Below are 16,225 nucleotides of genomic sequence, written 5' to 3'. Positions count from 1 at the left end.
ATCAGTTGTTAATTCTATATCTTGATTGATGTCATAAACTTTTACCATAGGTTCTTCGCAAAGATTCTTTTTTAGCAACTCAAATGCATGTTGATGTTCTTTCCTCCACTCGAATGTAATTCCTTTCTTCCTTAAATTATTCAAAGGTAAAAAAATTTCAGCATATTTTTCAGTTTGTCGACCATAAAAGTTTACTAGTCCTATAAAGGACTCAAGATTTATTTTGAGTATTCTTGACCAAATTACAAACCAGGGTAATTTCCTTTTCTGACAATTTGTATCCTAAAAATGAAAGACTTTTTGTTTCATTCACTGATTTTCTTTTATTTGTACTCATCCCAGATTCTTTTTATTAGCTCAAATTTTACTCAAATTTGATTTAAGCTCTTTAGCATTTTTACCACCAACACATATATCATCTTGAAATATAATCATATTGGGAATTATATCACCAACAACAGATTCTATTGATCTTTGGAATATCGCAGTTGCAGTTTTTATTCCAAACAGTAAATATGTCCTTAACAATCCAAAAAGAGTATTAACTGTTGTTATTTCTTGTGCCTCTTTGTCCATTCTTATTTGATGATAAGCTCCCTTGAAATCAAATTTAGCAAAATATTTCATTCTTGTCATTTTATGAAATACAGTCTCAATATTTGGAATAGGGTATAAATCTGAGCATATCTTTTGGATAACACTTATTTTGTAATTGCACATATGCACAAATCTCCATCTGTTTTTCTAACAACCACAAGTGGTGAAGCCCATTTGCTTCCACCAGGAGGGACCCTTTGGAGCAACCCTTGCTGTATCATTTCATTGAGTTTATCTATCACTAATGTTCTTATGTGAATAGGAAGAGGTCGAGATTCAAAATAAGTTGGTTGTTTGCCATTTTTTAACAGTATATTTGCTTTGTAATTAATTAAATGCCCATGAACATTAGGTTCTATACTATTAACTAATTTTGTTGCATTAATATTTAATATATCCATGCGACAATAATTCGTGCAATATTCATTTTAGACTCCAAATTTGCCTCAAATTCGCCAATGACTTTAATAATTGAAGAGCAGTTTTCCAAAACTTGTTAAGTCCATTTTTTCATCTGAATTCGTATCATGACTTACTAAGTTTTGGAAAAATGTCAATATTTTGTACTTACTTTATATTGCCATATAACAAGTTTTGCATGAAACGGTTTTATTCATTAAATAGACATCAGAGAGAATTTCCAGAAAAATGAGTTATCTCATTTTTTTCATTTTTTGACTTAACCACTTTTGGAAAACTGCTCTTCAATTGTACCATCAAATTGTTTCAGTTGGAGATTCAGTTTTAAATTTAAGTTTAGAAATTAGTTCCCAAAAATTTTTAGGTATGATTATGACCTGACTTCCGGTATCAACTTGCATTTTTATATTGTAATCATTTATTTTTACATAAATCTCTAAGTTTGCATTATTCATGTTAATGGAATATGCATTAGCATCATCGATCTTTATTTCCTCTACTTTTCTTTCATACTTAATGTTTGCTTTTCATTCATTTTTAAAGTGGTTCAATTTTCCACATTTTTTACAACTTTTCCCAAATGCTGGGCACTTTCTAGGTAGGTGCTGAAGGCCACAATATTTGCATTTAATTGTTTTTTCTTTATTTTTATGAATAATATTAACTGAAGGTAGATCTAAGTTGTTTTCAATGTTGCTTTGTATGCTAAAAGAAGATATTTATCAATCTCAATTTTTTTAAATACATTAACATAAATACAAAAATTCAAAACAAAACAGTTTAAGCAAAAAAGATTTTAATTATTAGAAAAGTTTTTTTATATCCTCTATACAATGTTATATAAATGGATTTTCTTTTTTTTTTGCCTCCACAGCAGCACCTTTTATAGTAGCAGGACTGTCTTTCGAAATTTTTTGTTTATTAAGTTTCAGACGATAATTTTTTTTCAAAATATCCTCAGCTTGTTAGGACTAACTACCTGAACACATTAATAACATAAGTATCTCTATCATGACATGCTCAACAAATTTCTCCAAGTGTTTTGATGTTTTTAATTTTAACTTTTTTTTAAAATTCTCTTGTTATAGTATATATCTTTATATATGTTATGTTATATAATATTTAAAAACTTCCAAAGTGTTTTGTTTTATATTTTGAAAAAATCAAAAAAGATTTAAAAAAAGAAACAAGGTGCCAGTGGTAGGGTTTGAACTACAGCGCTTTGCTTCAGAAACTCTGCAAGCTAGCCACTTCAGCCACTAAAGTGTATTGATTTTGAAAGGTTTTAAAGCTATATAATAAACAAAAAACTTCATAAAACGGTAAATAAATTCCTTAAATCAAAATTAACGAGATGCATCAGTACAGTTTTCAAGTAAAAGTAAAGCAGTAAAACTTGATATATGTTTTAATATGTTTTAACATTGCATAATTTGAAGTTTGCTCAAGTTAGATATTTGAATACACTTTCATTCACATTTTCTTATAAAAAAAGTGCTGCGACTCTTCATCACTATCAACTCGGTTGCAATGACTGCCAAGAGTTCTGTGTCAAACATGCTAAAAGGGACACTAAGTTTTGCATTACATTTTTTTGTATATATGTGTGTGTGTGTGTATATATATATATATATATATATATATATATATATATATATATATATATATATATATATATATATATATATATATATATGTATGTATATATATATATATATATATATATATATATATATATATATATATATATATATATATATATATTATATATATATATATATTGTGTGTGTGTATAAATTAAATAAAACCACAAAAAATAAATATATTTTTCATTTTATTTATGTTTTATTTATAATAGATATCGAATGAAGTTGTTGATCATAAATTATCTGATTTATTGACTAGTAAAAATTTAAAGCAAAAACAAAATGAAAAAAACAAATCATTTGAGAATGAGTTAGATAACGATCAAGCTTTCCTTCGATCAGAGTCAAACAGCTCGTATTTTGAAATATACAAAACAAAAATGAAGCAGATAAAAGCTGCAGGATTGCAAGCTGATATTAATGTTCTTCAAAATGTTCTCCCTATGAATAATAGATCAAACTTCCACTCTCCTGAAATGCTTAAAAATACATTGAAAATCGAATCATACTCAAGATCATTTGTCACAAGTCCCAATTTTAATATATCACCTGTTAACTGTGGAGTCTCTTTGTCCCCTTTAGGTTTTTTGTCTACTGGAAGAAGCAATGCCCACTCTGATAAACAAGGTAATGTTTTATAATTATGCTCAGTTTTTAATTTCTTATTAAATTAAAACTAAAACCATACAGAGCATAAATAATGGGTTTTAAGTATTAATTTTTTGAAATTGTTCTAGATAAAAAACATAATGACCAACCTGACTCAAGCCAAAGCTAATTCTTTTTTTAACCCTGGGTTTAACTCATTTATTAAACAAACTTTATTATATTTTTGTTTATATTTTTATAATATTTTTTGCTACATTGCTATTTTTTTAAAAATTTTCTTAAAATAACGAATTGAATTGTATCATAAAAAAAAAGTTTATAAAAATATTAAAAGAGAAGAAAATAAACTAATCAACAACTTTTTTTAATGGCTATCATTCAATAAATTAAAAAAAAAAAGTGATTTGATTAGCTCGAATTGATCAAATTATTGAAGTTTGTTCAAGTGTAAAAACCTTCATTATTTATCATGTAATAAGTCTTGCGTAGAAACTGCTTTTATCAATAATCAGAATTGAGATAAACCTGTTGCTTGAGGTTTAAAGTAGCAGTGAAGTAAAGTAGTGATGTACTGATTGCACATTTTTGGCCGATGACAAAAAAAGACTGATACCAATAATATAACTTAAATATTACAGGTCAAATCAGGATTGAGATCACATAATCACACAGCTACTGGTATTATCTAATTAAGTATAACCTGGCATATGTCTCATAATATGTTGTACAATTCTAACTTAAAATACACCTTGTCTTGGGGTTTTTGACTGAATTTAGGCTAGAGATGGTGTTTTGATAAAAATATTTGTCTTGGGCAGATGTTAACATCCAGCTACTGTCTTGTAGAAAACTTCCTGGGCAAAAATTTTAGGGGTAAGCTGAAAATTTTTTTAGGCCAGTCTTACTCCTTTTTTATTAATAGACTGGCATTGATTCTCAACTATATTAATGATCTTTCCAATAATCTTACCTCTAAAGTGGTTTTTTCTAGATGAAACAAGCATATACTTTGGTCAAAAAAGTTATGAAAATTTAATTGCTTAGAAAAAACATCCAATCTTGAGTGTGATCTCTCTTCTAAGACAGCATGTTGATCCTGTTTTCTTTTCTTCATTCCATTCTAGAGCTTTATAAATCTCTTATTCATCCTTCTATGGAATACTCTTGTCATATTTGGGTTCTTTTAATTGTGCTCATTCATCTTTAGACATAATCCAAAAACATATTATTAATGTAGTTGGACCTGCTCTAGCTCCCAAGCTTGTGCTTCCGTCCCATTTGTCATATGATTGCATCTTTTTCTATTTTCTACAACTACAACTACTACCATGATGGCTGCTTAAGTGATGTACATCTCTCAAATATCTCTTGTTCAATCCCAAAGCTCAATTTGTTTCAACTCAAAACTCTTGTTCTACTTAAACTTAATTTCACATGACTCATCATTTAGCAAAGTTGCATTCTTTTACTGTAACTGTTCCATCATGCTCAAAAAACTTTATAAAATTTGTTTTTTACCTTAAGCACAATATTTAGGAGTCCTGTTTTCATGTTTTCAACACTAATGCAGTTTACAGTTTTAAAAGCCTTCTCTCAACCGTTTTATTTTTATTTAAATTTCTTCTTTGCTTTCTGTTAACTACCAATTTTACATGCTATTGATTGCAGTCTTTTTTATTAAAAATATATATTAAATTGAATAATTTTGTCTTAAAAATAAAAAGTATACCTATATTATATATAAAGAGTGTTTGTTTAATCTATAACTATTTTCATAATGCAGGATTAAATTTTTTTTTAAAAGCAATCGTTTAGAAAATCAGTAAGTTAATAAATAAAAGGTCAATGCAATAGCGATACCAATTGTGTAAAAAGCGGCTGATTAAGCCAATACCTATGCTGATGCCGATTAATAGATACATCTCAAAAGTAAAATTAAAATTTTTTAAAAATACTGTCTTTATTGGTGAAAAGCTGACATCTGATTGTGTTTACCATGTTTCTCAATTTCTCAAAAATTTTATGAAATCTCAATATTGCCAGTATTTTTTGTCACTTTCCATAGCCCTAATCTAAGCATAATATTTTCAAAACCAGCTTTAAAGTGATCTCCAAATGCCTAGACAATTTGTGTTCATATTAAAGAGAATTTTTGTGGAATTTTTTTGATTAAAACTAGGTTGTTTTTTTTTTGGTGAATTGGTAACCCTAGGTGAATTTTTTTGATTAAAACTAGGATTAAAACCTAAAATTCTGACTAAAATGGAGAAGGCAAACTTTGTCTAAAACTAAGTCTAAACTTTGTCTAAAAGTTAGTTTTCTTGGTATACATTTATTATTTTGTTTTAATCAAATAAAAATTCAGCCTAAACATTTTTTTTAAACATTCTCTTTGATATGAATACAACTTGTTTTGGCAATTTAGCAGGGTGGCCAGCAACCTGGAAAACCTAAAAAAAAGTCAGGGAAATTCTAAATTATGTTAAAAAGTTAGGGAAAAGTCATGGAATTTATTGAATTTTGCAAAAGTCATGGCAATTTCAGGGAATTTTAATGGATTCAGTAACGATATAAATATATATATATATATATATATATATATATATATATATATATATATATATATATATATATATGTATATATATATATATATATATATATATATATATATATATTGTTTCTGGGTAAAGTTGTTTGAATTTTCTTTGTTATTTTTTTATTGCTACATTTGTTAAATTTACATTGGTAAGTCAGGGAAATTTCATTTTAGTTAGGGAAAATTAAATCAAAAGTTGTCTGGCCACCCTGTTTAGGATCACTTTAACCTGGGTCAAATCTCTGGTCAATAATTTTTAGTCACTACTAATTATATTGAAGCCTCAGAAACCAGTGTGAGTTATTTTACACTAAACTAAGTTACTTGCTTTTATTAGTGTCTATTACTATATAAACAGCATTTTAAATAACATTTTTAGATCATGACCAACAAATAAAAATAAAGCCTACTTTAGTTCGATCTGCTTCAAGCAAAAGAAATACAAGTGCTTCACTTAAAAAAGAGGTTAAGCTTGTTTTTTTTGTTGGGCATATTACGATAATTTTTTATTGTTTTACTTTTTTTATTACATTTGTTGCATTGTGCTATATTATTTTAAATTTTATTTACTTTTAATTATTATTATTTTAAAATTTCATTTATTTTTATTTGCTACTATAAATTTTTATATAATGCAGATACTCCAGATAACCCTCAAATTTTTTTTTTTCTCCTAATGATGATGTGTTAGTTTTTAATTGTGTGATTTTGTTTTTTCGGTTTCAAAATATATTTATCAAAATAAATTTTGAATTTTTTTCTTCTTTTTGTCAAAGGACCTTCTTCAAGTTGATGATCTTGCTCACACACTACCAAAATGTCGAAGTCAGTTGCGTCGGTATACTTATTTCTTTATCATTCTTTTAATAATTTTAAATAATAATTCTATTGGTTTATCTGAATAAATTTCTCAATCACTGTTTTAGTTATATGTATTTATATTGTACATTAGTTATATGTATCTATATTGTACAATACATAATTAAAAATTATTTTTTGTTAAAATTAAATGATTATTTCTATTGTATTAAGTAGTATTTTTTTTAAATAAAATATTTCAAGTATGTAGATGGTTTGAAAATTGTTTTCCAAATTCTACAACATTAAATGTTCACAAATTTGTAAATTGTTAAAAATTTGTGACAGAATGTGTCAAGACATAAAAATGTGTAATTTGTATTATATGTTTACAAATTTTGTATGACTTAACTATGTATATAGTTTATAATATACCTATATTAATATGAATTTTTATTGAAATTCGTTCAAAATTTCGCACCCGTTTTAGGAAAGGGTTGTATCTCCAAAATGCAAAAAAAAACATCGTATTCTCTGATACATCTCTTTTCTATAATGGTTTTCAACACGATGGCATATACGCCTTTTTTTTTAAACTATTTATAACTCATTAATTATAAATAATCTAATCATAATACTTTAAGATAACATGGACAATATTCCATAGTTTATACTGTCCAAATTTCTCATTTTTGGCAAAAATTGACATACCTTCCTTTTCTATAACGGGTGCGATTTGTACAAATGTACAAATTTCAGTGGTTCCTCAAGGTTCTATACTTGACCTTATACTCTTTTTAATTTACATGAACAATTTCCCAGAAATTCTCACATCTAAGATGGCATTGTTCGTTGATGATTCTACCATTTATTCTTATCTTGATAAAAAACCAACACTCTGTGATTGCTCAGAGGGGATATTTGAGCTTGAAAAGGATCTCACTTCTGCTACAGCATTGAGCTCTCAGTGGCTGGTAAACTTTAAATCAGATAAAACTCAATTTTTTTCAGCTAATCATAATTGCAATAATCTAGATCTTCCTATATTTATGAACGATAATGTACTTGATGAGTCATCTACCCTTTGTCTTCTAGGATTAATTCTTATTTCTGATCTTTCCATAAAACCATATATCAAATCCATTGCAAAATTAACATCTGCTAAGGCTGCATCTCTTCATCATGCTTGCCATTTTCTTACTCAGAATTCTATTCTTTATCTCTATAAATCTCAAATCCGTCCTTATGTGGAATACTAATGCCATATCTAGGGCAGATCTTCCAACGATATCCTTTCTCTTTTAGACAAGGTGCTAAAATGCATTTTTAACAAAGTTGGACCTGTTCTTGCAGCCAACCTCCAACCATTATCACATTGTTGTAATGTTGCTTCTTATTCGCTTTTCCATAAATACTGTAATGGGGACTACTCTAAAGTGCAGCTAGTGTCTCTTGTGCCACCTTCTAAAATTCATTCTTGTCTTACTCGTCATTCAATTAATTCTCATCCTTTTACTGTGACTCTGTGACTGTGAATTATTATCTTTCTCTATTAACTTTATCTTTTCTCTTCCAGTAACTTCCAACTAATAGTGATTTGCTTGCAGCCTTGTTGGAAGTGAAGATGTTAAAAAAAAAAATCTAAAATTGTATAATTGTTGTATATGTATATGTTGTTAAGTTAAACATAACATTATGTTTGTTATATTGTATAATATAATTAAGTAATTTATTATTAACTGTTATTAATTATGCCATTTTACAATTCTGTAAATATAATAGAACATGATGTCAGACGCAAATAACAAAAAGGCCAGAATATATTATTGCTTTCAGGCTTAATATGTTTTCCAACAGAAAGAAAAACTTTCACTAAATCACAGCACTGTGTTTTGGCTGTACTTACATAAAAAGTTGCAACAATTACTGTATTTTGGTAATACACACTAAAAACTAAAGGTAGAAATTTTTAGTTAAGGTAGGATATGTGATATACCCTTAGTAAGGTATAATTTTCTACCTTATAAGGTAGAAAATTATACCTTTAAGTTAGAAAGTTGTATGAAAAATAATTGTTTTTAATATAATTTTCTACCTTAAAAGGTAGAAAATTATACCTTACTAAGGGTATATCACATATCCTACCCTAAGGTAGAAATTTCTACCTTTTTTTTTTAGTGTGTAGTTACTGAGTGTATATATCTGAGTGTATATATTTATAAAATAATGTAAATCAACCTTTGTGTGTGTGTGTGTGTGTGTGTGTGTGTGTGTGTGTGTGTGTGTGTGTGTGTGTGTGTGTGTGTGTGTGTGTGTGTGTGTGAAAATATATATATGTATATGCATATATATATATATATATATATATATATATATATATATATATATATATATATATTTATATATAATATATGTATATATATTTATCTACATACACTTACACATGTATAAAATATAACATGAATTTCATTTAAAAATTAAATTATATAAAAATTGTATTAACTTTAAGCACTTATGCTGGTTTTTTTGTTATGAAATTCACACATGATAGTGCGTTCCACTTTAAAGATATGATTAATGTTTAGGATTTCTGGAAACATGGGTTCTCCATTTCCTTTACGTCCTACTATACATAGAACACCATCAGGACGCATGTCAGGAAAGTATGTTTTTGAAATTGAACATCAGAGTGATTCATCAAATCTTGAAAATATGAAAATGTTAAGCATCTCATCGCCAGCTATATCAGACAATGCATTTGCTCAAGAAATGATCTCAGAGAAAGATACTATCTTTGATAGGAATATGAAATCTCCATTTATCAAAACACCAAAAGCAAGAATTATGAAATCCCCAATAAATAGCATAAATAATGAAACCGACTTAACTGACAGAAAGTATTTTAAAAACTCTATGGATCAATCATTAAAAATGCAAAGCACTTTTCAAGATAGTAATACTGATAATAACAACAATACTGCTTCATTTGATACTGATGATGTTAATACTCAGAACTTTATAAAGTCCTTAAGTGTTAAGAAAACTAGATCAAAAAATCACAACCTTTCAAAACAAGACCAAAAGTTACACAAAAAACACAAAGGAAAAATTGAACAACAAGAATTAAGAATGCAAGAGGAGGTAAGATTGTGGAAAGAGAGTGAGGAGCAGAGAAAAGAAGAAGATAAGAAATATATACTGGAAGACATCAAGAAAAGTTATGTAGTAAAAAAAGTTCCAAAAACAAAAGAAAGAATAGAAGTCAAAGATGTTGCTGATGCTTGTATGGAAAATTTAGTTGAACAGATAGATTTGCACAGAAATGTTGAGAAAAAAGATTTTTCTAACAACTTAAATTGTTTGAATACTTCACTGGATTCGCGTGATAGTTCAGGTTAGAATTTTTTTTTAACTTTTTTAAATATAAACAATAAATTTTACATATATTGCAGCAAAAAATATATATATATATATATATATTTAAACAATTTTAAAATGTATTCTACAAAATTAAGTGCTCAATGTTCTTAAAAGAACAAAGCAGTTATATATTAGTAGAAAGTCACTTAACAAAAATTTTTTCATTTTACAATGTGTTTCATCAATAAAGACTCATCAATGCATTTCTGATGAGTCTTTATTGATGATTTCTACTAATATATATATATATATATATATATATATATATATATATATATATATATATATATATATATTTATTTACATATATATATATTTATTTACATATATATATATATATATATATATATATATATATATATATATATATATATATATATATATATCTATATATATATATATATATATATATATATATATAGGGTTTATTGCCCAAATAAAAAGCACATCAAGAAAGTCTTTGCAGCTTATTGAAAACCAGCTTGTAACAAGAGATCTGCCTAGGTAGTTTTTAACTGTATTATTGTATAAATTAAACTGTTATATAGATATGTTTTATATTAAACTGTTATATAGATATGTTTTATATTAAACTGTTATATAGATATGTTTTATATTAAACTGTTATATAGATATGTTTTATATTAAATATGTTATTTAAATCTTTTTTTTGTTTATAGCAGTTCTGTGCATTTTTTAAATTTATGTTTGTTTTGTAATTTATAGTTGCTCTCCTGTTGAAGGTAAAGTTGATGAACCAGACACTTTACAAAATGATGTGTCATCCATTACTATTGCTTTGCAGCTGCTAAAAAGTAGTCAAGAAGAATGGTATATTTTTTGGAAAAAAAATTAGCTCTTTTATTATTTAAAATTATTTAACTGTTTAACAATAAACTATCAAAAATCAACTTACCAATCATTGGAATAAATGAAAATTTTAAATAAAATATAAAATATATCGTTGTTAAATGTCTTACCCTAAAATATATCGTTGTTAAAGGCAGTTATCAATTAAAAAGTTAGTGAAATTCATTGAAATTTTTTGTCATAAAAGTTCATTACGATTAAACATATTTAATATTTCACGTTTATAATATACAAAAAAATATGTATATATAAATAAAAAAAATATTGTATTTACTGTCATGCAAGTTTATTGTTATTGTTTAAACTATTTGGAAAAGCCGCATTTAAAAGTGGCATACACAATTAAAATAGATCCAAGTATCAAGCTTATTCATTCAAAGTTTAAGAGCAAACAATTGTATTGTAATAAAATGATGCAAAAGAATTTTTGGAAGAAAAAAAATGTACGCACAACTTTACAGGCAATTATTTTTTTTAAATGTCAATTTTTTTGGCCAAATTTTTCATTCTCAATAAATTCACAAAATTTATTTATTTTTATGTTATATTGAGACCTCATTTTTTAATATAAAAAACAAGTGAATTGAAAATATTTCTTGATTAAAAGTTTGTCATCTTACTTCTTAGTTTAATTATCTATTTTCTTGAGGATGAGGTTAGGTTTCTTATGCCCACATTTAACTTTCTGTTTTAGGTTTTTCAAGACTATGAAGAAATTTTTTTAATGGAAAATAAAGAAAGAGAAAAAAAATAATTTAATTAAGGTGTCCAAGTCATTATGTCAATATGTTCAAGTGAAGAAAAAGGAAATAAGAATTTATATGTAAAAAATATTAACGAATGAGATTTTTGACAAAAATGTAAACATTAATGGAAAGAAAAAGTTAATTGGTTTACAAATCATTTTCTCAAGACAAATTCTCAAGAGTCTAATTTTAATATTACTCATTCACTGTAAACACTTTATACTTGTAAGGCTCTTTTTTAAATGTTGTTAAGTAAAGAATATTTTGTGAAATTCTTATGGTACTAATGGCAGCTGCAATATTTACAGACCACATTGGCACCGTAATTAAAAAAAGAATTAGTTGAATGTTTAAAGAGTTGCAGATTTTACTGCATTCTCAGTGATGTAAAAAATATTTATCTGAACAGGATTTAATTTTTAGTTTTTATTTTGTTGTTTAGGTTTTATTTTGTTATTTTAAAAAGTTGAGTTTTTATCTATTGAAATAGCTGAGAATTCTTATGCAGTAGGGTTGAAAAAATGTATGTTAGCTTTTACAAGAGTTGTTTGTAAAAAGTGTCATTGTTTATAAACATCTTTTAGTTGTAAATCTTGAAGGAGCTTTTTTTTGTGCATTTAGTAATTTTGCTTGGTGTTATTAACTGGCCATAAATGTTACATTTGGCAACAAAGCTATCTGTGATTATCTGTTGATTATTTTTCAAATTTATCTAATTTGAGGTTGAGTGTGATTTGTATAATATATTTTCTTAATAGATAATAATAAAAACATATATATTTCCTATCATGAGAAAAAATTAAAAAGAATCTTTTAAAATTTGGAAAATTATATTTGGCAAAACCAAATTTGGTCAAGGAATCCCAAAGAATTCTTGATATATTGGAACTATTTTTAATTAGTCTTTTTACAAATGCAAAGGTAGAATAAATGTTTACCCATATAAATTGTGTAAAAAATAGCTGGAGAAGCTTTCAAACGCAAGATCATTTGGAATCTCTACTTCCGACATGTGAAGAGGGTGCCAATGAGGGTGCCAACAATGATTTTAAAGCTGATACTGATACAGATGAGTATTACTATAAAGTAAGATGGACTTTGTTTTTTTTTAAAAAGGAAGAAAAAAGATTTACACACCGTAAGTCTTTTATTAAGACTTAGTTATGCACCAAATATTAGCAGTAGATAAAGAGAAAAGGTTTAATGACGCCAGCTTCTTCATAATTTTAAAATATGCGCCATGGTTTCTAAAAATTAGAACAGCAGCCTCTGCTCCAGGATGCAACACAGCGATGTTAAAAGACTCTTATGAGCTGAAGAAAAGTATTTGCTCAAGGAAGCATCTTTTTTATTTAATAAAATGAGAATTAAAATAATACTTGCTCTATCATTATCACGAATACTATTGAACTCGTCTATACTACAAACACCCCCATCTGCAAGTACCAGTGCACCAGCTTCAAGATGCTATTCACCAAAATCTTTTACAGCAGTAACAGTTAAACCTGCATTTGTTGAGCCAACTCCAGTAGTTAAAATTGAACGCTTCATCAACTTTGTTGCATATTTTAAAAACTGAGATTATCCTGTACCTATAAAGTAATATAAACATAAACTTCTACTAAAATAAATCAAATAGCCAATTTTAAATTACAAAATATATTACTGTTTGCAAAAGTAGTCATACTGCATATACATATACATAAACACATACATACATACATACATACATACATACATACATACATACATACATACATACATACATACATACATACATACATACATACATACATACATACATACATACATACATACAAACATACATACATACATACGTACGTACGTACATACATACATACATACATACATACATACATACATACATACATACATATATATATATATATATATATATATATATATATATATATATTTATTGATAAATGTTGTATATTGCTGGAAATACAACTCTTGTCTGTTTAAAAAATAGATCAAATAATAATAATATTAAAATATTTTAAATGAGAAAATACAACTTTATAATGGAACTTGAAGTTTCATGCCATTCGGCAATCATCAGCCATATTATTCAAATATAAAATAAAAACTGTTAAAAAATAAAAAATACAAATTTAGCGTTGCAACGGCATCTGACGTCAAGTGTACGTGATCCGATATTTGCTAATCGCCGGTATCAAAGTTAGAAAGTAAAAAAATTTTCCTATGTCTACAAGCAGAAACCAATTCACTTTTTTTATTAAGTAGTAAACCACTATCAAAATTCATAATAAAATATTTTTCACTGATGCAAAGGTTACACCTTTTTGTAGATGGATTATAAGATTGGCATCTTTTAATTATGTTCCATTTAATTATAGGCATGTTACCTGCGTCTTTGTGTTTCCAGATCTCTTTGGAAAGTTCTGTATCATTTCTATATCTGGTTGCATTAAATGATTTAAGGTGGTTTGCAAATCTGAGCTTGAAAGCGTTTTCACTGATACCGATGTAATATTTTTCCGTAAGACTGGGATTAGGTGATGATAAAGTGGCTTTATATACAACGTTTTTTGATAGACATTTGTTATTTAACGGGCATGCAGTTTTCTTAATGCAGTTGCAATTTATATCATTAGTGGTGAGTTTGTTGCGCAAAATTTGTTGGTTGTGTGAATTAATAATAGATCGAATATTTGGCATGCAGCTGTAACTAACTTTTATTGTGTTTCTGTTAAAAGTTAGTTACAGTCATATTGTTTTCCAGAAAAAAGGCATATGGAAACTCAGACATATCTAGCAAACTTATTAGTAACTTTATTAAATTTAGAAGAAAGTGAGGACAAGAGTAAAATTTTCAATATTACTTGAGTGTGTTTTAAATCTTTTTAGATTGTTGATTATTTTTTAAACTTTGTGAAGGTGTATCTTTTTTAAAAATAATTTTTCAACAGTTTAAAATGCAGAAACATTTTATTGAAATCAAAAAAGTGAAACTTAAACAAAATAAATTCTAATTATATTCTAATTATTTTTTTGTGTAAAAATAATCTGAAATTTAAGTATAAAATATATTTTGTCTTATTAAACCAAATTTTTGTATCTAACTTTTTTTATGATGCTGTATAAAACATACATTGTTGTAAAACAGTTTTTAAAATGGGTGGGTTTTAAAAATAGGCAGAGTTTAAAGAAGGTAGAGATGATTTAGTCACCACAATCTTTTCATAAAATCCTTTATCAATTGTAAAACAAGGTTAAGTTTTCTTATGTAAAATTCTGTTAAAGTATAAAGCCTTAATAAACAATAATAAAAGTAATAAGATATATATAATAATAAGAATTAGTAAATTTTTAAGACTTGTAAGTATTAATAAGGGATAGCAATTATTGGGTGCGCTTTCTTTACTCTTGTTTTCAGGTAACAATCAATATAAAATTTTAATGTAATTATATTAAATCTGGTGGATTGTGCTTTGACACAACATTAAGAAATACAATTGTTAAGAAAGTATTAACTTTTAATAATTATTAAATGAACAATTTTTAACAGTAAAAAATTCAATTTGTTTGGAGGCACCATGTCTGAGAGCTGAGGATGTGTCATATTCATAACAACATTTTTGTATTTATTCATAAAAAAACATTACATATCATAACTATTAAAACTAAAAATTTGGTAGATCATATGAATTTGTTTTAAAGAATATTATAAAAATGAAGTTATTTAAAACTTTAAACAATCAATTTTAGGGAGTCGGGGAACCTAACCTTATCCTTGGGGAGGGGGAGGAGAAACTTAAGAAACCTAACCTCAACCTCCTTATGCAGCTAGCATTTTGTATACAAAATGGTGGTTTGTGTATGCATTCAGCAATTTTCCATTATTCAAAAACGTTTATTTAGGAGGTATTTTTAAATCATCTTTTATTATCCTTTATGCGATGTTTATTTAGAAAATATTAGGTTGTTAAAATTTTTATTTTAAAGAAACTGATTATTTTATAAACCATTTTTTTATTTTTTATTTAAAAGACTTTAAACTAAATATGATTTTAAAAATTTGAATCAAGTTTAACAGGAATGTAAAATAGTAAAATGTAGAATGTAAAAATTAGTTTTTAAGGAATGTAAAATATTTTTGCAATAGTTATTAAAGAAGAAAATTTTTTTTCTTATTATCTGCTAACTAGTTCGTAAACATAAAACATAAGTCTCTCCATCATAAATTAAAATGTGTGAAAGCAACAAAAAAACAAACAAAAGATATGTGTAAGATTGTTTTACAATGTTAAGTATTAAGAAATAAATTATAAGGAAATAATCTTTTTTGAATACCAAATTATATAGATTTAAAAATATAGATTTCATCAGTAATTTTTGTTATATTTGTTTGAATGATTTTTTACACGGTTAAAAATTTAATTCAATTGCAACGCAGTACTTTAAAATACGCTAATGATGCAATTTAACTTTGTAAGTATCAAAGCTGAGTTAAAGTTACATTTATTTGCGTTATGCG

General features: G+C 26.3%; 1 protein-coding gene across 1 annotated transcript in view; it reads left to right on the top strand.

The window, feature by feature from the left end:
* Positions 1-16,225, top strand: part of LOC100199212 (TOG array regulator of axonemal microtubules protein 1) — a 41,844-nt gene that overhangs the window by 11,257 nt on the left and 14,362 nt on the right. The window contains exons 2-7 of the mRNA XM_065804642.1: positions 2,876-3,290; positions 6,249-6,334; positions 6,646-6,707; positions 9,253-10,061; positions 10,510-10,591; positions 10,814-10,918. Of these exons, the coding sequence (XP_065660714.1) occupies positions 2,876-3,290; positions 6,249-6,334; positions 6,646-6,707; positions 9,253-10,061; positions 10,510-10,591; positions 10,814-10,918 (1,559 nt within the window). The remainder of the gene's footprint in view (positions 1-2,875; positions 3,291-6,248; positions 6,335-6,645; positions 6,708-9,252; positions 10,062-10,509; positions 10,592-10,813; positions 10,919-16,225) is intronic.

Source organism: Hydra vulgaris, chromosome 09, assembly GCF_038396675.1.
Source record: "Hydra vulgaris chromosome 09, alternate assembly HydraT2T_AEP".
NCBI classification, from domain to species: Eukaryota; Metazoa; Cnidaria; class Hydrozoa; order Anthoathecata; family Hydridae; genus Hydra; species Hydra vulgaris.
This window is presented reverse-complemented; position numbering and strand designations above follow the sequence as displayed.